Genomic DNA, 23269 nt, shown 5'->3' on the forward strand with positions numbered 1-23269 from the left:
CACATAGCCAAATACCGTTCTCTGTGTAAAATCTTTACAAATCTGAAATGCTGAGAATTCAGCTTCTGATACAATCCATTCACTTTTCCAGTTAGACTGGTAGTGGTACTGAGTTGGCAGTACAAAATCGAATGTGCTTATGCAGCTCATCCCAGTACCTGTTAATTCGGGCTGGCACTTGGAATTTCAGATCTGGTCCCTCCGCGGAGCGGGGCGGAGCCGTGGGCGGGGCCTGCCGCGGGGGAGGCGGGGTGCTGGGAAAGCCGGGGGGCGGGTCTGCTAGTGAAGCCTCGTAGTATCTGAGCGTGCGAGGGTCCGCGGCGCGAGCAGCGTGCTCCGCGAGGCTTCGCTTCACGTGGCATCGCAGTGGACCCCGCAGCTCCGGGCGCTCCGTGCTAGCGGACTGCCAAGAGATGTGAGCACCGTGGAGATGCTCGTGGCGAGCGACCGGGAGCCGGCAGAGACGGCGCTGCTCTTGAGGATGGGCTGCGCCGAGAGGCCGATACAGCCCCGGGGTGTCCGGGGGAAGGGACGGGGACCGCAGCCCGGGACCGGGAGCATCCCGGCGCTGGAGCGGGCGGAAAAGTCAAGAGCCACAGCCTCTGTCCAGTGCTTGCGAAGCCGCCGCCCCTGGGGTGCGCCCCGCGGTTTGTGAGTACTTTGCGTCGCCTGTCCGCAGACGGAAGCCGGGGAACACCCCTGGAGAGCTCTACGGGATCCCTACCACCGCCGTCGTCTGGTTTCCCCACCTACCTCAGGGACAGAGTGACTGCCACCCCCTCCCCCGACCTGCGGACCCGGGGCGAGGGCGGAGGCCCATCGGGGCCGCCCCCTTCACACCCAGGAGGTGGAGAGTTCACCCCCCTCTCCGCCGTCCGCTCCAGCCAAATTCAACTCCGGTTCTCTCCTCCCGCGGCCCCGAGCCTCCTGACGCCCCCTGGTCCTCCCGCTATCCCCCCCTCCCCAGAGACAGGGGAGGAGAAAAGGGGAGCCCAGGGCGTCATGACTGAGCTGAAGGCGAAGGGTCCCCGCGCTCCCCACGTGGCGGGCACAGCGCCCTCGCCCACCCAGGCCGGAGCCCCTCTGCGGGGACGCCCAGACGCGGGCCCCTTCCAGGCGGGCGAGGCCTCGGGCCCGACGCCCATAGCCTCGGGCCTCCCCCTCTCCCTGGACGGACTGATCTTCCCTCGGCCCTGCCAGGCTCAGGACCTGGACGGGAAGACGCCGGACCCAGAGTCGCTGGCAGACGTGGAGGGGGCGTATTCCGGAGGGGAAGCCACAGAGGGCGCTGCTTCGAGACCCCCAGAGAAGGACGGCGGGTTGCTGGACAGCGTCCTGGACACCCTGCTGGCGCCCCCGGGCCCTGAGCGGAGCCCCGCCAGCCCCGCCGTCTGCGAAGCCCCCAGCCCTTGGTGCCTCTTTGGCCCCGAGCTTGTCCAAGACGCCCGGGCTGCGCCAGCCGCCCAGGGGGTCCTACTCCCACTCATGAGCCGCCCAGAGAGCAAGGCTGGCGACACCCCCGGGGCCGCCGCCGGCCAGAAGGTGCTGCCCCGGGGCCTGGCGCCATGCCGGCAGCTGCTGGCCCCGACGGCCTCGAGCCACCCCTGGCTCGCGCCCGCGCCGAGGCCGTCTCCGCAGCCCGCGGTGGTGGAGCTGGAGGAGGACGACTCGGATCCCGAGGGCTCCTCGGGGCCGCCCCTGAAGGGCAAAGCCCGGCCCGCGGGAGGAGACGCGATCAGCGCTCCTGGGACGGCCGCGGGAGGCGTCGCCCCTGTGCCCAAAGAAGATGCCCGCTTCTCGGCGCCCAGGGCCGCCCCGGCGGAGCATGACGCACCCGCCGCGCCCGGGCGCGCCTCGGTGGCCACCGCGGTGATGGACTTCATCCACGTGCCCATCCTGCCGCTCAACTCAGCCTTCCTGGCCGCCCGTACCCGGCAGCTGCTGGAGGGTGACAGCTATGACGGCGGGGCCGCCGGCGCCTTCGCCCCGCCGCGGGGCTCGCCCTCCGCCTCGGCCGCCCTGGGCGCGCCCGGAGACTTCCCCGACTGCGCGTACCAGCCCGACTCCGAGCCCAAGGACGACGCGTTCTCGCTCTACGGGGACCCGCAGCCGCCCGCCCTGAAGATCAAGGAGGAGGAGGAGGGGGGCGCCGAGGCAGCCGCGCGCTCCCCGCGGCCGTACCTGCTGGCGGGGGCCAGCCCCGCCGTCTTCGCCGACTTCCCGCTGGCGCCGCCGTCCAGGCCGGGGGAGGTGGCGGTGCCCGCGGCCGCCACGGGGGCCCCCGGCTCGTCCGCGGCCGTGTCGGGGTCAGCCCTGGAGTGCGTCCTGTACAAGGCGGAGGGCGCGCCGCCCCAGCCGGGCCCGTTCGCGCCGCCGCCCTGCAAGGCTCCGGCCGCAGGCGCCTGCCTGCTGCCGCGGGACCTGCCGTCCACCTCGGCCGCCGCCGCCGCCGCCGCCGCCGGGGCCACCCCTGCGCTCTACCAGCCGCTCGGCCTCAACGGGCTCCCCCAGCTCGGCTACCAGGCCGCGGTGCTCAAGGAGGGCCTGCCGCAGGTCTACCAGCCCTATCTCAACTACCTGAGGTGAGGGCCCGGCGCGGCGCGCGAGGACCTGTCCGGCCGCCCCCGGCCCCCGGCGCCCGGCTCCCCAGAGTGGCCGCCAGGAGTGGGTGGCCGGGGCGGGGCGCAGCGCAGCGCAGCTTGGCTTCCTTTTCCTCACCTCTTCTCATTTTTTTTTTTTTTTTTTTTTTGGTGGTGGGGAGGACACCGCGGGGGCCCAGATTATGCTGTTTCTGGAGTAGGCGTCCCCGACAATATGTTCCTAAACTTTCCAGATCTGCGCAGTTCCAAGGCGAACCAGCCTTGAGTTCTAAAAGTGCAGCGTCACTCTGGGTCCGCCGTAGCCCCGCGGAGCCGAAAGGGTGCGGCGAGTCTGGGGTTTTATAAAATGCTTTTCTTCCTAGAAGGACAGTTACCGAGAACGTGCGTTCCGGAGGAGAAACGGTAACGCATCGTTCTTCCGGGCGGGGTGGCGCTGGGTGCCCGGCCAGAACCCAAAGCAGAACCATCTTAGGGGTCTGGACACTTAGCGCTTCATTTTCACCCGAATCTCTAGATTGAAATTAATTTATGTGTAATATATTTACAGTATGGCTTTAAATATCAATCACGTCAGTGCACTGTAGGCTAGTATTGTTTCAAGTTCTCTACTACTTTTAGCATACAAGTTTTGAAAAACATTTTAATTTACATACGAGAGTTACAGAGTTTTAAAGAAAAAAGAAAGTGCTCTGGATTTGGAATCTTGTGTTGTGAATAGTCAAAACAGTGTCAATATATTGAACAATGCTTTAAAAAGACAAACTCGGGTACTTGTTTAATTACAGAGATGACTTTTTAAAATGATTGTATTTTTAGAGCAAAACCACGTTTATTGTTTTCCACCGTGCAACAAGGTTATAACATTTGTCAAAAGACTAAATTGATTCTCTGTAATGAGTTTTGCAGGAAGTTTTTTTTTTTTTTTTCTGAACATAAAATTAAATATTAATTATTTATTACTTTTGTTGGTACTCCTGATGAGAGGCTAATACCTTGCAAGTCTGATGAATCCAGTAACACGTAGTATATCAAGTTCAGTTTGCTATGTTTTTCAGATCTGTATTTATATATGGCTGTAATTTTTAAAAACCTTGTCACTCTGTCTATTCTGGGTTAAGGAAACTTTAGTATTAGATAGTGGTGCACTTAAAAATAAATTGAGTACTTTGTTTTGCATTTCAAGGCCGGATTCAGAAGCCAGCCAGAGCCCACAGTACAGCTTTGAGTCATTACCTCAGAAGATTTGTTTAATCTGTGGGGATGAAGCATCAGGCTGTCATTATGGTGTCCTCACCTGTGGAAGCTGTAAGGTCTTCTTTAAAAGGGCAATGGAAGGTAGGCTCCTTTCTTGTTGGTTTAATTGTAAATGACACCATCTAATATTTTACAGATCTTAATTAGCCCTTGCTTCTTCTAAGAAATGATGGTATTTCCATACAACTAAAAATATATGATGATATTTTAACAATATATTTTTATTTCTAATAATCTGTATTGAATGTGGTTGGATATTATAATTGCATAATATTTGACTAACACTTTTAATATTAGACAAAGCATATGAATCTTGCAACATGCTAACATTGTTCATTAACTTTAGAGAAACAACTTTATTCTAATTGAATTTTTATATTTCTATCACATTTATGTAAGATAACACTAAATTAAAATTTTCTTCCAAAAGTAAAGTGGTAGAAGTCATTAAAATTATATATGTACATATATATGATGCAGTTACAAGTTTTCTTCATAATTATGTCCTTTCCCTGTATGATGTTTATGTAATAATTATATAATGGTAATTACAGAAAAAAATGGTTAAAGTTCCCTTTTTGTTTAGTGCAAACAATTTAAAGCAAAAGAAAAATTTGGACTCCACAGTTATTTAATTTCTGCAGAAATATTTTGCTTTAAGTAAGTCTTTCATATTTTAAAAATCATCCAAATTACATATTTACCTAATGATTTTAGATTGATTTACATAATGTATTTCATATTTGAACTTTTATAAAATATATGTTTTAATTTCATCCTTTCTATCTACACTAAACTCTAAGCCGCCAAGCACATTTATATTTGAAGATAGAAATACACTTAGACATCATTTCACATTTGAATTCTAGCAATAACTGTATTTTATAACAAGCAGACATGAGTTTATGGTTGTCTCTGGAGTTCTGAGATCACACCTAGACAAGGAACCAAAGATCTGAATGTCTGCTTTTTTGCTTCCTGTTTGTGAGTTTTCTGATTTCAAGAGTCCTCTACATGTAAGTAGGAAAGGAGGGAGTGGGGAATTTTTACCTTAAGGGAGCATTCAAAGGAGTTGACATGCATATTTAATACACATTTACCCTAAGTGAAGTCACTTCAGTCGTGTCCGACTCTGTGCAACCCCATAGACAGCAGCTCATGAGGCTCGACGTCCCTGGGATTCTCTAGGCAAGAACACTGGAGTGAGTTGCCATTTCCTTCTCCAATGCGTGAAAGTGAAAAGTGAAAATGAAGTTGCTCAGTCATGTCCGACTCTCCTCGACCTCATGGACTGCAGCCTTCCAGGCTCCTCCGTCCATGGGATTTTCCAGGCAAGAGTACTGGAGTGGGGTGCCATTGTAGGTTAGTACTTCTAATTCCCAAGGAGTTAAGAAATGGTCAAAGAAACCAAAAAGTTTGACCAAGAAAGGAGAGTTCGGTCCACACACTGCCCATTTCTGGTCGGTTCCCAAAGGAGACATTGGGTGCCTCTTGGCATTGGCATGTCGGTATAAACCCCCAACAGGTTTCTGCCATAAGCCATATGAGATCACCATGGAACCACAGAGTAGGGCTCCTTACTTGCTTCATGCAAGGCATGTCATTCATTCACACAAGTACACCGTAGAGTTAATAAAGCACAGCAGAAAACGCATTTGCTAAGAGGACAAAGAACTAGAGCTCCAAGCATCCTTACCTTGTCCTGAAGGATCCCGGACGGGCCCCCAGGATGAAAGGTTGTTGTTGAATCTCACGAAGACACCAGGATTCTTGGCCCCCGGAGGAGAAGAATTCAATCCGGGGCCAGAGACAAGGCTTGATCGCTCAGAGCTTTTGTGTAATGAAGTTTTATTAAAGTATAAAGGAGATAGAGAAAGCTTCTGACATAGACATCAGAAGGGGGTAGAAAGAGTACCAAAAAGATTAATCCAAAAGATGTTTAACAAAAAAAATTCACTATCCCTATAGATTGCTAACATATAATTCTTCATAACTATTATGCCCTTTTAGTGAAAATGATTCTCATCTATTAATGGTATGTGTACCCCTCCTACTGAAATTAATGCTTCAAAAAAAGTAATTGCTCTTGTGCCTTTTTAAAATATGATTGTTTCTCATGAAGGATGGATGGATGTAACTGATGTTGAGTGTATGTATTAAACTTAAGGGGACTTTAATTGCATTTTAAATTAGTTGAGGTGCTGTGACAAGAGAAAATGTGAGAAAATGGGACAACTGAGGGTAGTCTTAACTTTCCACTGACATCATTTGGTCATAGTTGCAGTTTGAAGCCCTTTGTGTGCATGGAAGAGTTGATTCTCCAGTGGGTAATTGAAGTTACTGTTCCCATCTGACTTTGATCCTGGTTTCCTGAACATTCCCCTCTGCATTAATGTGATTTTCTTTATACTTACAGTTTTATTAGTCTAATCCTTAAATGAATGACCCTGTTGGAGTCTCCCCAAAGCCAGTTTATTCTAGCCCAGCTCTCTCTTTCTACAAATACACAAGTCCTAAAGACATACATCTAAATTTCTAAAGAGCATACAGTTAGTTGGTAGCTGATTGTTAGTCAACATAGGTTAGATTTTCTTTCATTGCAGTGCTTATAAATCAGAAATGGTATGCAAAAGTAGGCATATGACAAATGCTACTTAATTCTTGAAAGTTACTTCAAAAGTGCATATAGGACCAAGAATACTCTAATTAAAATATAAATGTTTTCACATCATTATTATCAGAATAGCATCCTAAACATAAAAGATGTCTTCCCAAATTTGCAATGACAAAGTATTTGTTGGACCACTACCTTAGGCATGGTTCTGTTTTAATTTTGAGTAATAGAAATGAAGTACCTTTATTCAACATTGTCTGCAAAGAGGAGCTCAAGATAAAAGTTGATAAATCATTTGGCTGTTAAATGACGAGTAAAATTAGTGATCTCTGGACCTTGAGAAGAGCTTGTAAAGTGTATATATTCAAGGAAAACTGATGAGATTAAGATTAAACTAAGACTTGAAGATCCATATTAGGAAATTATTAAAGGTTAAGAAGTTGGATTGCCAGTGTTTGCTTGAATCAGTCATTTAAGGCAATAGAAGGTTCTTTGAGTTTTCAAAGATGAGAAAGATGAGTAGAAGAATATTTGTAATTGAAGAGAAATACCTAGTTTGAAATCTTAGAGTAAAATAGGGCTGTGTAATGAACAACTTCAGGGTATAACTATATGTGGATGCCAGTATGTCCAGAAATTGAATGTCATAGTCAACAATATGAATATTAAATACCAAAGATAGTGATGATAATGGCCTTCAGGAGTGCTTTGTATGTGCCTGTGACTATTTTAATGTTGTATTGGTCTTGACCCTTTTAAGCCATATGGTGTAGACATTATCATAATTTTCAGTTTATAAATGAGGAAACTGCCTTTGTAAATTGCCTTAAATCATAAGAAGCAGTGGAATAGGATTCAAATCCAAGGTGTTTGACCCCAGAATCTATGCCTTCCACCACTACACTTTCTTTCTCATAACAGGAAATTCAGTTTCAGCTTCGCAAAGAAACAATAGAGGGTTGGAAGAAAAAATATGAGCCAAGTGAGAAAACATCTAAGAAGGTAGAAGGGAATCCTAACGAAGAATGCGATATCAAGGGTGATTGAAAGTGTGTAATGTAAATGGATGGATGATACTAACACCACATTTAGGGCTGCAGTGAAAAGACACATTCAGGAGCCAAGAGCCAGTTTCTCCACCCCTGCTCCAAGTTAGAAGTGGGAGACCATAATGTGTATGGAGAAGTTACTCAGGAAAACTGGATTTCTCTTGGTATGAAACAGAAAGAGAAGAGGCAGAGAAAAAAGACATCCCTCAGGAAGTAGGAGTATACAGAGGAGAGAAATGACCTCTTCAGCTGAAAAAAAAAAAAAAAGAAAGAAAATATTAGCCAAAAAATAGTTGCTTGAATAGCCCATTGCATTCCTTTACTAATACTTGGAGTGAACCAGGAAGTGGTCAGAAATTGCCTTAATGCCTTTCAAGGAGAAGTCATAATGACCTGTCAGTCCTATAAATGCAGGCCTTGTATTAAGAAGGAAAAGATAATTTCTCACTGGCTTACCTCAGTATGCACTGTGACTCGCTCAATGCTAGGAATACTAAACAGTTAGTGTATAATTGTTTGCTAAATGAACCAGTCATAACAAATGATGCCAAGCTTTTATTCTTTGCATGTTTTATAGTGTGACAGCATTTGTAGTGAATATATTTGATAGAATAGGGTTGGGAAATATTGTTAATATAGTTGAAACATAGTGTTTAGAAGATAGGAAGCTAAGTAGATATTGATGGATTTTTAATTATATTACATTATGCCTCATTTTTCTCTTAATTGAGGTAAAAGTGACAAATAAAATTGTAAGATATTTAAAGTATACCCTGTAATGATTTGATATTATAGGTTCATGGTGAAAGAATTCCTCCCCATCAAGTTTTTTAACATACCTCAGGTATTTGCCTTTCTTTTTGGCAAGGACATTTAAGTTCTACTCTCTTGGCAAATTTCAGTTATATAATGTTATACAATGTTATCAACTGTAGTCACAGTATTACACATTAGATCCTCAGACCTTATTCACCTTATACCTGAAGGTTTGTATCCTTTTACCAATCTCTCCCTATTTCCCCCCACCCTCCAGCCCCTGGTAACCACTTCTCTTCTGTGTTTCTATAAATTCAACTTATTTTTTAAATTCCACATGTAATGATATCTGTGGTATTTGTCTTTGTCTGGCTTATTTCATTTAGCATAATATGCTCTATGTTCAGCTAGTTTTTGTTTTTGCATTAATTAACCAAATGTTTGTTGAGCACCTGCTGTATGCCGGGGACTATACTGGGTGCTGGTTGAAAAGTGAAACAGGACAGACCTAACTGGCTGCAGCACTAGTGGAGTTTTTAGTGTAGTGGAGGAAAGGGACATTCTCAGTTAGCATGCGTTTAACAAGTTATTATATATTAATGAGTTATGCCTGGACAACTAGTCACTTGACCCCTCTGACAGATGCTGGGGATGGTGGAGAAGTCTTTAGAATTAGAAAGACACCCTCATAAGCAGTCTTCCCAGGTAGTCCTGCTACTGCTGCTGCTAAGTCACTTCAGTCGTGTCCGACTCTGTGCGACCCCATAGACGGCAGCCCACCAGGCTCCCCTGTCCCTGGGATTCTCCAGGCAAGAACACTGGAGTGGGTTGCCATTTCCTTCTCCAATGGATGAAAGGGAAAAGGGAAAGTGAAGTCGCTCAGTCGTGTCCGACTCTTTGCGACCCCATGGACTGCAGCCTACCAGGCTCCTCCATCCATGGGATTTTCCAGGCAAGAATACTGGAGTGGGGTGCCATTGCCTTCTCTGAGGTAGTCCTAGTGGTAAAGAATTCACCTACCAATGCAGGAGACATAAGAGACATGGGTTCCATCTCTTGGTTGGGAAGATCCCCTGGAGGAGGAAACGGCAACCCACTCCAGTATTCTTGCCAGGAGAATCCCATGGATAGAGAAGCCTTGCGGGCTGCAATCCATGGGGTCACAAAAAGTCAGACACAGCTGAGCGTCTGAGCACATCATAAGCAGACCACAGAGCAAACGGAACAGAAATGAAGTATTTTTAAGAATAGCATATTTCTTTCTGAAGTTGAGTGGAGCTGGTGTCATAGTCTAAAAATGAAAACTGGTGTAGTAGCATCGTTCTCTGTGGTATGACTTCTAAAGCAGAAATGATGAACATTCAAATTTGTGAAAGATTATTTTTAAGAGCAATTTTAGGTTTATAGCAAAATTGAGAGGACAGTATAGAGATTTCCCATGTGCCTCCTGTGATTGCACATGCATAGCTTCTCTTATTATCAAAATCCTCCACCAGAGTAGTATGTTTGTTGCAACTGATGAATCTATGTCAACACATGCTAATCACCGGAAATCCATAGTTTACATTAGGGCTCACTCTTGGTTTTGTACCATTGAGTGGATCTGGACAAATGTATGATGACATGTATCCATGGTTAGAGTTTCATACAGAGTATTTTCACTGCCTCCCCAAATCCTCTGTGCTCTTCTGTTCATCCCTTCCTCATCCCCAACTCCTGTCAACTACTAATATTTATATTGTCCCCATAGTTTTGCCTTTTCCAGAATGTCATATAGTTGGAATCATACAGTAGGAAGCCTTTACAGATTAGCTTTTTCCCTTAGCAGTATGCATTGAAGCTTCCTCCATGTGAAAGGCTCATTTCTTTTTAGTGCTGAATAACATTCCATTGTCTGAATATACCGCAGTTTGTTTATTCATTGATCTACTGAAGGACACCTTGGTTGCTTCCAGGCTTTGGTAGTTATGAATAAAGCTGCTCTAAAGATTTGTCTGCAAGTATTTGTGTGAACATCAGTTTTCAACTCCTCAGGGCAAATACCAGGCTTTCCTGGTGGCTCAGTGGTATAGAACTCGCCTACCAAAGCAGAAGGTGTGGGTTCCATTCCCGGGTCAGAAAGATCCCCTGGAGAAGGAAATGGTTGGGGGAGTCTGGCAGGCTGCAGTCCAGGGGCTCTCGAAAGACGTGGACATGACTTGGCAATTAAACAACAGCAGCATGGCAAATACCAAAGAGTGCAGTGGCTTGGTCGTATGGTAAGAGTATGTTTAGTTTTAGAAGAAACCGCCAAATTGTCTTCCAAAGTGGCTGTATCATTTAACATTCCCACTGGCAATAATTGAGAGTTTGTCTTATTCCATGTCCTTGCCAGCATTTGTGTTTCTAGTGCTTCAGATTTTCTCCATTCTAACAGGAATGTAGTGCTAGCTCATTGTTGTTTTGACTTAAATTTCCCTGATGACATATTATGTGAATTATATTTTCATATGCTTATTTGACATCTATACATCTTCCTTGGTGATGTGTTTATTACAATTTTGGCCCATTTTTTTTTCTGTTGAGTTTTAAAAGGTTTTTTGTGGATTATTTTTGTTTGTTTTTTAGATAACAGACCTTTATCCTAGGTATTTTGCAAATATTTTCTCCCACTCTGTCTTTTTGTTCTTTTGGTAGTGTATTTTACATAGTAGACAAATTCATTTTTAATGAAATATGGTTTCTCAATTCTTTCTTTCATGGATTATGACTTTAGTATTATATCTGAAAAATGTCATCAAACTCAAGGTCATGTGGATTTTCTCCTAGGTTATCTTTTAGTAGTTTTATAGTTTTGAATTTTATGTTTAGTTCTCTGATCCATTTTGAGTAGATTTGTGAAGGGTGTAGTGTCTGTGTCAAGATTGATTTTTTTGCATATGGATGTCCAGGGTTGTTCTAGTACTGTTTGTGAAGAGACTGTCTTTTTTCTATTGTAGTACAATTTCTCTTTTATTTTTTAATTAATTTATTTATTTTAATTGGAGGCTAATTAGTCTACAATACTGTACTGGTTTTTGCCATACATTAAACTGAATCAGCCATGGGTGTACATGTGTTTCCCATCTTGAACCCCTCCTCCCACCTGCCTCCCCATCCCATCCCTCAGGATCATCCCAGTGCACCAGCCCCAAGCACCCTGTCTCATGCATTGAACCTGGACTGGTGATCTATTTCACATATGGTAATATACATGTTTCAATGCTATTCTCTCAAACCATCCCACCCTCGCCTTCTCCCAGAGTCCAAAAGTCTGTTCTGTACACCTCTGTCTCTTTTGCTGTCTCACATACAGGGTCGTCATTACCATCTTTCTAAATTCCATATATATGTGTTAGTATACTGTATTGGTGTTTTCTTTCTGATTTACTTCACTCTGTATATTAGGCTCCAGTTTCATCCACCTCGTTAAAACTGATTCAAATACAATCTTTTTAATAGCTGATAATATTCCATTGTGTATATTTACCACAGCTTTCTTATCCATTCGTCTGCTGATGGGCATCTAGGTTGCTTCCATGTCCTGGCTAGTGCTTTGATGAACATTGGGGTACACGTGCCTCTTTCAATTCTGGTTTCCTCGGTGTGTATGCCCAGCTGTGGGATTGCTGGGCCATATGGCAGTTCTGTTTCCAGTTTTTTAAGGAATCTCCACACTGTTCTCCATAGTGGCTGTACTAGTTTGCATTGCCACCAACAGGGTAAGAGGGTTCCCTTTTCTCCACAGCCTCTCCAGCATTTATTGTTTGTAGACTTTTGGATAGCAGCCATTCTGACTGGCGTTTGATGGTACCTCATAGTGGTTTTGATTTGCATTTCTCTAATGATGAGTGATGTTGAGCATCTTTTCATGTGTTTGTTAGCCATCTGTATGTCTTCTTTGGAGAAATGTCTGTTTAGTTCTTTGGCCCATTTTTGATTGGGTTGTTTATTTTTCTGGTATTGAGCTCCATGAGCTGCTTGTATATTTTTGAGATTAATTCTTTGTCAGTTGCCTCATTTGCTATTATTTTCTCTCATTCTGAAGGCTGTCTTTTCACTTTGCTTATAGTTTCCTTCATTGTGCAAAAGCTTTTAAATTTAATTAGGTCCCATTTGTTTATTTTTGTTTCTATTTCCAATATTCTGGGAGGTGGGTCATAGAGGATCCTCCTGTGGTTTATGTCAGAGAGCATTTTACCTATACTCTCCTCTAGGAGTTTTATAGTTTCTGGTCTTACATTTAGATCTTTAATCCATTTTGAGTTTATTTTTGTGTATGGTGTTAGAAAGTGTTTTAGTTTCATTCTTTTACAAGTGGTTGACCAGTTTTCCCAGCACCACTTGTTAAAGAAATTGTCTTTTCTCTATTGTATATTCTTGCCTCCTTTGTCAAAGATAAGTTGTCCATAGGTGCATGGATTTATCTCTGGGCTTTCTATTTTGTTCCATTGATCTATACTTCTGTCTCTTGCCAGTACCATGCTCTCTTGATGACTGTAGCTTTCTTGTACAGTCTAAAGTCAGGCAGGTTGATTCCTCCAGTTCCATTCTTCTTTCTCAAGATTGCTTTGGCTATTTGAGGGGTTTTTTTGTTTTGTTTTTTTCCATACAAATTGTGAAATTATTTGTTCTAGTTCTCTGAAAAATACTGTTGGTAGCTTGATAGGGATTTCATTGAATCTATAGATTGCTTTGGATAGTATACTGATTTTCACTATATTGATTCTTCCAATCCATGAACATGGTATATTTCTCCATCTATTTGTGTCCTCCTTGATTTCTTTCATCAGTGTTTTATAGTTTTATATATATAGGTCTTTTGTTTCTTTAGGTAGATTTATTCCTAAGTATTTTATTCTTTTCATTACAATGGTGAATGGGATTGTTTCCTTAATTTCTCTATTTTCTCATTGTTAGTGTACAGGAATGCAAGGGATTTCTGTGTATTAATTTTATATCCTGCAACTTTACTATATTCACTGATTAGCTCTAGTAATTTTCTATTGGTGTCTTTAGGGTTTTCTGTGTAGAGGATCATGTCATCTACAAACAGTGAGAGTTTTACTTCTTCCTTTCCAGTTTGGATTCCTTTTATTTCTTTTTCTTCTCTGATTACTGTGGCTAAAACTTCCAAAACTATGTTGAATAGTAGTGGTGAGAGTGGACACCCTTGTCTTATTCCTGACTTTAGGGGAAATGCTTTTAATTTTTCACCACTGAGGATAAAGTTTACTCTGGGTTTATCATGTATGGCTTTTATTATGTTGATGTATGTTCCTTATATGTCTGCTTTCTGGAGGGTTTTTATCATAAACAGATGTTGAATTTTGTCAAAGGCTTTCTCTGCATCTATTGAAATAATCATATAATTTTTATCTTTCAATTTGTTAATGTGGTATATCACATTGATTGATTTGTGAATATTGAAGAATCCTTGCATCTCTGAGATAAAGCCCACTTGGTCATGATGTATAATCTGTTTAATATGTTGTTGGATTCTGTTTGCTAGAATTTTGTTGAGGATTTTTGCATGTATGTCTATCAGTGAAACTGGCCTGTAGTTTCCTTTTTTGTGGATTCTTTGGTTTTGGTATTAGGGTGATGGTGGCCACATAGAATGAGTTTTGTAGTTTACCTTCCTCTGCAATTTTCTGGAACAGTTTGAGGATAGTTGTTAGCTCTTCTCTAAATTTTTGGTAGAATTTACCTGTGAAGCCATCTGATTCTGTGCTTTTGTTTGTTGGAAGATTTTTGATTACAGTTTGATTTGTGTGCTTCTGATGGGTCTGTTAATATTTTCTATTTCTTCCTGGTTCAGTTTTGTGAAGTTATACTTATATAAGAATTCATCCATTTCTTCCAAGTTGTGCATCTTATTGGCATATAGTTACTGGTAATAGTCTTTTGTGATCCTTTGTATTTCTGTGTTGTCTGTTGTGATTTCTCCATTTTCATTTCTAATTTTGTTGATTTGATTCTTCTCCCTTTTTTTCTTGATGAGTCTGGCTAATGGTTTGTCTATTTTATTTATCTCCTCCAAGAACCAGCTGTTAGTTTTGTTTATTTTTGCTATAGTCTCCTTTGTTTCTTTTTCATTTATTTCTGCCCTAATTTTTATGATTTCTTTCCTTTTACTAACCCTGGGGTTCTTCATTTCTTCCTTGCTTTAGGTGTAAAGTTAGGCTATTTAGTTTATTTTTCTCTTGTTTCCTGAGGTAAGTCTGTATTCCTATGAACTTTCCTCTTAACACTGTTTTTATTGAATCCCATAGGGTTTGGGCTGTTGTGTTTTCATTTTTATTTGTTTCTATGCATATTTTGATTTCTTTTTTGATTTCTTCTGTGATTTGTTGGTTATTTATAAGCATATTGTTTAGCCTCCATATGTTTATATTTTTAATCGTTTTTTTTTTTTTTTCCCCCATGCAGTTGATATCTAATCTTACTGCATTGTGATCAGAAAAGATGCTTGGAATGATTTCAGTTGTTTTGAATTTACCAAGGCTAGATTTATGGCCCAGGATGTGATCTATCCTGGAGAATGTTCCATGTGTACTTGAGAAAAAAGTGAAATTCATTGTTTTGGGGTGAAATGTCCTAATAGATATCAATTAGGTCTAACTGGTCCATTGTATCATTTAAAGTTTGTGTTTCCTTGCTAATTTTCTGTTTGGTTGATCTATCCATAGTTGTGAGTGGGGTATTAAAGTCTCCCACTATAATTATGTTATTGTTAATTTCCCCTTTAATACTTGTTAGCATTTGCCTTACATATTGTGGTGCTTCTATGTTGGGTGCATATATATTTATAATTGTTATATCTTCTTCTTGGATTGATCCTTTGATTATTATGTAGTGTCCTTCTTTATCTCTTTTCATGGTGTTTGTTTCAAAGTCTATTTTATCTGATATCAGTATTGCTACTTCTGCTTTCTTTTGTTCCACATTTGCATGAAATATCTTTTTCCAGCCCTTCACTTTCAGCCTGTTTGTGTCCCTTGTTTTGAGGTGGGTCTCTTTTAGACAGCATGTATAAGGGTCTTATTTTTCTATCCATTCAGTCAGGCTTTGTCTTTTGGTTGGAGCATTCAACCCATTTACTTTTAAGGTAATTATTGATAAGTATGATCCTGTTGCCACTTACTTTATTGTTTTGGGTTTGAGTTTATAAGCCCTTTCTGTGTTTCCTGTCTAGAAAAGATCATTTAGCATTTGTTGAAGAGCTGGTTTGGTGGTGCTGAATTGTCTCAGCTTTTGCTTGTCTATAAAGCTTTTGATTTCTCCTTCATATTTGAATGAGATACTTGCTGGGAATGATAATCTTGGTTGTAGATTTTTCTCTTTCATCACTTTAAGTATGTCCTGCCATTCCCTTCTGGCCTGAAGAATTTCTATTGAAAGATCAGCTGCTATCCTTATGGGAATCCCCTTGTGTGTTATTTGTTGCTTTTCCCTTGCTGTTTTTAATATTTGCTCTTTGTGTTTGATCCTTGTTAATTTGATTAATATGTGTTTTGCCTTGGGTTTATCCTGTTTGGGACTCTCTGTGTTTCATGATCTTGGGTGGCTATTTCCTTCCCCATTTTAGGGAAGTTTTCAACTATTATCTCCCCAAATATTTTCTCATGCCCTTTCTTTTTGTCATCTTCTTCTGGGACTCCTATAATTCGAATGTTGGGGCATTTAACATTGTCCCAAAGGTCTCTGAGGTTGTCCTCATTTCTTTTAATTCTTTTTCTTTTTTCCTCTGTGCTTCATTTATTTCCACCATTCTACATTCCACCTCACTTATCCTATCTTCTTCCTCAGTTATTCTACTGTTGGCTCCCTCCAGAGTGCTTTTGATCTCAGTTATTATTCATTATTGATTGACTCTTTTTATTTCTTCTAGGTCCTTGTTAAACATTTTTTGCATCTTCTCAATCCTTGTCTCTAGTCTATTTATCTGTAACTCCATTTTGTTCTCAAGATTTTGTATCATCTTTACTATTATTATTCTGAATTCTTTTTCAGGTAGACTCCCTATCTCCCCCTCTTTTGTTTGGTTTGGTGGGCATTTGTCATGGTCCTTTACCTGCTGAATATTTCTCTGCCTTTTCATTTTTTTAGATTACTGTGTTTGGGGTGGCCTTTCTGTAGGCTGGAAGTTTGTGGTTCCTCTTTATTGTGGAAGTTGCTCCCTGTGGGTAGGATTAGACTAGTGGTTTGTCAAGGTTTCCTGGTTAGGGAAGCTTGCGTTGGTGTTCTGGTGGGTGGAGCTGGATCTCTTCTGTCTGGAGTGCAATGAAGTGTCCCATAGGAAGTTTTGGGGTATCTGTGGGTTTGGTGTGACTTTGGACAGCCTATATTTTAATACTCAGGGCTGTGTTCCTGCTTTGCTGGAGAATTAGTGTGCTAGTGTGCTATGTCTTGCTCTGGAACTTGTTGGCTCTTCGGTGGAGCTTGGTTTCAGTGTAGGTATGGAGGCTTTTGGATGAGCTCTTGTTGATTAATGTTCCCTGGAGTCAGGAGTTTTCTGGTGTTTTCAAGTTTTGGAGTTAAGCCTTCTGTCTCTGGCTTTCAGCCTTATTCTTACAGTAGCTTCAAGACTTCTCCATCTATACAGCACAGATGATAAAACATCTAGGTTAATGGTGAAGAGATTCTCCACAGTGAGGGACACCCAGAGAGGTTCACAGAGTTACATGGAGAAGAGAAGAAGGAGGAGGGAGATAGAGGTGACCAGGAGGAGAAGAGGGAGAGTCAAAAGGGGAGAGACCAATCTAGCCAGTAATCAGTTCCCTAAGTGTTCTCCACAGCCCAGAATACCCAGAGAGATTCACAGAGTTAAGTAGAGAAGATAAGGTGGAGGGAGGAAATAGAGGTGACCTGGGGGACAAAAGGGAGAGTCAAAAGGGGAGAGAACAATAAAGCCAGTAATCACACCCCTTAGTGAAATGGGTAGTGAAGACTAGATTCTTCAAGGTACAAAATTCAAAACAAATACCTAAATGCAAAGATTAAAAATCTAGAGTAGAGGTTAGAATCTCATAAATAAATATTAAAAATACAAAACAAAATGAATCACAAATTATAAAAAAGCATGTACATGAAATTTGCTTGAAAAATAGGTTCTCATCTTTTTTTTTTTTTTTTGGCAAGGTAATAGGTTACAAAAATGAAAACTAAAGGAGTAATAAAGAACTTAAAAATTAAAAATGATAATAGTAAAAATATCTCTAGGAATTTCTCTGGAGCTGTTGTGGGTAGTGGAGGTCAGTTCAGTTTCAGGTAGTTCCTTGTTCCAGCTTGCACTTGTTCTCAAGGTCTGTGCTGCTGCTGCTGCTAAGTCACTTCTGTCGTGTCTGACTCTGTGCGACCCCATAGACGGCAGCCCACCAGGCTCCCCGTCCCTGGGATTCTCCAGGCAAGAACACTGGAGTGGGTTTCCATTTCCTTTCTCCAATACATGAAAGTGAAAAGTGAAAGTGAATTTGCTCAGTCATGTCCAACTCTTAGCCACCCCATGGACTGCAGCCTACCAGGCTCCTCTATCCATGGGACTTTCCAGCCAAGAGTACTGGAGTGGATTGCCATTCCCTTCTCTGCTCAAGGTCTATAGGCCCCCTCCAATGCTTAATTGGTGTTAACTTCAGGGTTTTAATCTGTTGAACCTGTCACTTCCAAAGTGGTTCCCTCTTCTTTGTTTATTTTGACTTCCTCTGTTTGCAAGTCACTTCAGTGTCTAATATCCACCCTTACACAAGAGGGTGAAGGTGGTCACTTATTTAGGCTCTCTTGTTCAGTTGTGCTGGGGGGAGGGAGGAACACTGCAAACAAATATTGCTGGCATGTGTGGGGGATGCTTTCAGGGTATGGACCACACTGGGTTTGCCCCACTCACAGCATCTGTGCTTTCTCAGTCTACACTGCTCAGGCCCAGGGTGCTCTGCAGGGGCACTGTCCAAAGTGGGCTCTACACTTCATGCACTTCCCAGGTCTAAGCTGCTCAGGTTCAGGTTCTTGGATACTCTGTAAGGGCACAGACGTGGTTGGGCATGCATTTTGTGCCCTTTCCAGGTCTGAGCAGCTCAGGTGACCAGGTGCTTGGCAAGCACACTATCCTAGGTGGGCAGTGCATCTTAATCACCTTCCCAGTCCCAGGTGTTCTGTGTGTCTCCTCTGAGGAGCTGATCTCTGGCTATAACCCTCCTGGCAGATGTCAACCGTCCAGTATCCCAGGAAGACTTGGTTAGCAACTGGGAGCACGCTAACAGTTTGGTGGAGGATGTGTTTCTGGGGCTGAGATTGCCCCTTGACTTGTGGCTTTGGCTGCCACCCGCCTGCCTCTCTGCCTCTAGAAGGGGAGGGCCAGTCCACAGCTGGCTAGCTCTCCTTTGGTGTCACTCAGTCCTTTGTTCTGTGAGCAGGCCAAGCTGTGCCTTGGTTAGAGCTTTTCGTGGGAAAGTTCTCTCTCCCTTTTTCTTTTCTCTCTCCCTGGCTATTCCACAGTTTGGGTTGCTCTCTCATGTTTGCTCCTTCAAATTGTCCTCAGGACATTCAGGCCTGGTCCTTACCCTAAGCATGCAACCTGTGCCTCCCTGTCCAGCCCTCGCTGGCTGGTGGTGGCCACAAGCATCTGGGCTACTTCTCCACTGGCAGTTGCAGTTAGGCATGTATTCTGTGGGTTTTATTTTTTTATTTTTATTTTTCCCTCCAAGTTATGTTGCCTCTGAGATTCCAAAACTCCTCAGAGACCTGCCTGTGAGAGGGTTTCCTGGTGCTTGGAAAGTTCGCCTTCACGACTCCTTCCCCAGGATGGGTCTCTGTCCCTAATTCTTTTGTTTCTCTTTTTGTCATTTATATTTTGTCCTACCTCCTTTCGAAGCGAATGGGCTGCCTTTCTGGGTGCCTAGTGTCATCTGCCAGCATTCAGAAGTTGTTCTGTGGAAGTTGCTCAGCATTCAGATGAACTTTTGATGAATTTGTGGGGAAGAAAGTGGTCTTCCTGTCCTATTCCTCTGCTATCTTAGGACCACCCCCTCCCCATTTCTCTTTTATTAGAGATAAGTTGACAGTATTTATATGGTTCTGTTTTTAGGCTTTCTATTCTGTTCAATTGATATATTTGTCTGTTCTTTCACAATGTCTTGATTATTGTAGCTTTGTTGTAAGACTTGAAGTCAAGTAGTGTCAATCCACCAACTTCCATATTGTGTTGCCTATCATGAGTCATTTGCCTCTCCATATAAACTTTAGAATCATTGTGTTAAAATCCATAAAATAGCCTTCTGGAATTTTGATTGGGCTTATACCTGTGGATTGTTTTGGGAAGAACTGACATCTTGACAGTACTGAATCTTCCTATCCATGAACATGGACTATCTTCCCATTTATTTAGTTCTTTTATTTCATTTATTAGAGTTCTGTGATTTTCCTCATATAAATTATATATATATATATTGTTATATTTATACATAAGTACTTCATATTTGGGGATGCTAATTAAATGGTATTGTATTTTTAATCTAAAATTCCACTTGTTCATTTCTGGTACATAGGAAAGCAACTGACTTTTGTATATTAATCTTGTATCTTGTGACCTTGCTATAATTATTAGTTCCAGGAGTTGTTCTGTCAGTCCTTTTTGGATTTTCTACATAGAAGAATATATCATCTGCAAACAATGAGTGTTATCTCTTCCTTTCCAGTGAGTGTATCTCTTATTTTCTTTCTTTCTTTTTTTTTGTCCTATTGGATTTGTAGGACTTCTACTACAGTGCTGAAAATAAATGGTGAGATTAGATATCTCTGATTTTTCCTGACTTGATGGAAAATCTTCTAGTATCTCACCACTAAGTATGACCTTAGCTGTAGATTTTTTGTAGATTTTTTTTTTATCAAGTTGAGAAAGTGCCTCTATATTCCTCATTCACTAAGAGATTTTTTTCACAAATGAGTGTTGAATTTTGTTGAATACTTTTTCTAAATCTGTTGATGTGATCAAGTGATTTTTCTTTTTTAGCTTGTTAATGTAATGGAACACATTAATTTTCAAATGTTGAACCAGTATTGCATAGGTGAATTAAACCCCATTTGGTTGTGATGTACAGTTATTTTTATACTTTTTTTGGATTTGATTTGCTAAGATTTTGATGAGATTTTCCACATCTACATTCATGAGAGATATTAGTATATAGTTTTCTTTTTTTGTGATGTTTTTGTCTAGTTTTGTATTAAGATAATGCTGGCCTCATGGAATGATTAGGAAGCATTCTTTCTATTTTCATCTCTAAAAGAGAATGTAGAGAGTTGATATAATTTCTTCCTTAAATGTTTGGTAAAATTCATCATTGAACCCTCTGGGCATGGTGCTTTCTGCTTTGGTCAGTTGCTAATTATTGATTCAGATTCCTTAATAAAGTTCTGTTCAGATTGTTTGTTTCTTCGTATGTGAGATTTGGCAGATTGTGTCTCTCAAAGCATTGGTCCCTTTTCATCTGAGTTATCAAGTTTTTAAGCATAGAGTTGTTCATAGTATTCTTTATTATTCATCTCATGTCCACAGGATCTATAATGATGTCTCTTCTTTCATTTCAGATATTAGTAATTTGTATCCTTTCTCTTCTTTTTGTTAGCTATCCTGGCTAGAGGCTTACTAATTTTATTGATCTTTTCAAAGAACCAATTTTTGGTTTTGTTTATTTTCTTTATTCGTTTCTTCTTTTCAATTTCATTGATTTCTGATCTAATGTATTATTTTTCTTCTACTTATTTAGCTTAATTTACTCTTTTTTCTAGTTTCATGAAGTGAAAGTTTAGAAGATTAACTTTAGATATTTTTTTCTTTTCTGATGTAATATTTAATGCTATTTTATTTTCTAATATATTTAATGCTAAAAAAATTCCCTCTATGCACTATTTTGATGTATCACACAGGTTTTGATATTTGTGTTTTCATTTAGTTCAAAATATATTTAAATTTCTCTTGACATTTCTTCTTTAAATCATGTTTTATTTAAAAGTGTGTTGTTAAATATCCATGTACTTTGACATTTTCCAGTTGTCCTTCCGTTATGATTTTTAGCTTGGTTTCTTTGTGGTGTAAGAACAGACATTGAGTGATTTCTGTTCTATGAATTTGTTAAGGTGTGTTTTATGGCATAGAATGTGGTTTACCATGATGGATATTTCATGTGAGCTTGAGAAGAAGGTATATTCTGCTGCTGTTAAATGAAGTAGTCTATTGGTGTCAATTATGTCTAATTGATTGATGATATTGTTGATTTCAACTCTGTCCTTACTGATTTTCTTCTTACTAGATCTCTCTATTTCTGCAAGAGAGGTGTTGAAGTGGCTGACAAATAGTGGACTCATGTATTTCTCATGAGTCCATTTCTCATTTCTGTCATTTTTACCTTACCAGATTTTGATGATCTGATGTCAGATGCCTATGCATTAATAATTGTTATGTCTTCTTGGAAAATTGGCCTCTTTAGCGTTATGTAATGCTCCTCTTTATTCCTAATAATTTTCCTTGCTTTGAAGTCTGCTTTGTTTGTTAATTTTTTTTTTTTTTTTGACAGACTCATGAACTTTTTTCCCTGCATTTGGAGCTCTATGGTGCTTTTTACACCTATTTTAGTCCACAAAATTATCCAACCTTCCCTTCCACAATAGTTTCTTTGACTTATATCTGGGCTTTTAAGAAGACAGTTTGCCAATAATCTTACTTAATATTCTCTCCAAAGAAAACTGTGGCAGTTTTCCTGTTTCCCTAAAAGTAAACATGTAATTCCCTGGAATTTACTTCTAAATTCTGTAAATAATAATACATCCTATTATTAAAGATAATAAATTGGATAATTTATTCTTAAACTGCATGTCCCTCAGATTAATATTTAGCATAAGGAGTAAGCTGGTTTCAGGCATAGTTTTGTGCTATGACCCATTGATGTAAGCCTCTGCTTTACTGAAAAAGAAATGATGAGAATGATGGAATTTGATGACATGCTCAGTATATGGTTATGTAGCATTCTCAAATTATTATTCTCCTTCAGAACCTGCATCTTAACCCTACTGCAGAAACACAAGGGTAGGTATTGGTGTGAAGACATGCATGCTAATGCTAACAGGTAGTGCTTTTCCTCCAGACTTTAGATTGTTTTACTTTAAGTACTCAAGTTTGCAACAGTACAGTCTCCTTAAAAAGTATCAAGACATTGCCAATGAGACTTAAGTTCTCTTTATAACTACCTCTTATCTGTTCTTGCCTACCATTCTTCTATACTTCTATCTTAGTTTTTTACATTTTTGTGTATGTGTGTCTGTAATATGTTGTTTTAGATATGTTGATACACAAATGATATCATATATCATAATTTGTGTATCACTTCTCATCTTATTTGTTTCATGAAACAATGACTGGAAGCTTGGTATGTTTATATGTAATCCTAATATTCTTTTAACTATTCAGTTCAGTTCAGTTCAGTTCAGTCACTCCGTCTTGTCCGACTCTTTGTGACCCCATGAATCACAGCACGCCAGGCCTCCCTGTCCATCACCAACGTCCGTGGAGTCGGTGATGCCATCTCATCCTCTGTCGTCCCCTTCTTCCTGTCCCCAGTCTCTCCCAGCATCAGAGTTTTTTCCAATGAGTCAACTCTTCGCATCAGGTGGCCAAAGTACTGGAGTTTCAGGTGGCCAAAGTACTGGAGTTTCAGCTTTAGCATCATTCCTTCCAAAGAACACCCAGGACCGATCTCATTTAGAATGGACTGGTTGGATCTCCTTGCAGTCCTTTTAACTATTACATTAATACTTTATAAGATGAAAAGCCTCTTATGAAGACATTGCTGTTGAGTAAGCATTTTGGCAGTTGACTACTTGGGTATGTGTGTTGCTCTTCTTTCTGGAATATAATTATTTTCTTTTTTTGGTTGTGCGGGGTCTTCTTTGCTGTGTGAGGGTTTTCTCTCGTTGTGGCAAGTGGGGGC

The 23269-nt window shown here is 41.4% G+C and overlaps 1 protein-coding gene across 3 annotated transcripts in view; it reads left to right on the forward strand.

The window, feature by feature from the left end:
- The first annotated feature begins 570 nt into the window (after positions 1-570).
- PGR (progesterone receptor) overlaps positions 571-23269 on the forward strand; it is a 128218-nt gene continuing 105519 nt past the window's right edge. For 2 of the 3 annotated variants that reach the window (XM_061440138.1, XM_061440139.1), the window contains exons 1-2: positions 571-2582; positions 3784-3935. In XM_061440138.1, coding sequence (XP_061296122.1) covers positions 1003-2582; positions 3784-3935 — 1732 coding nt within the window. In that variant the 5' untranslated portion in view covers positions 571-1002. Of the gene's footprint in view, positions 2583-2721; positions 3003-3783; positions 3936-23269 lie in introns of those variants that run through there. The other variant, XM_061440140.1, reaches the window with a different exon arrangement.

Source organism: Bos javanicus, chromosome 15 (genome assembly GCF_032452875.1).
Source record: "Bos javanicus breed banteng chromosome 15, ARS-OSU_banteng_1.0, whole genome shotgun sequence".
Classification (NCBI taxonomy): Eukaryota; Metazoa; Chordata; class Mammalia; order Artiodactyla; family Bovidae; genus Bos; species Bos javanicus.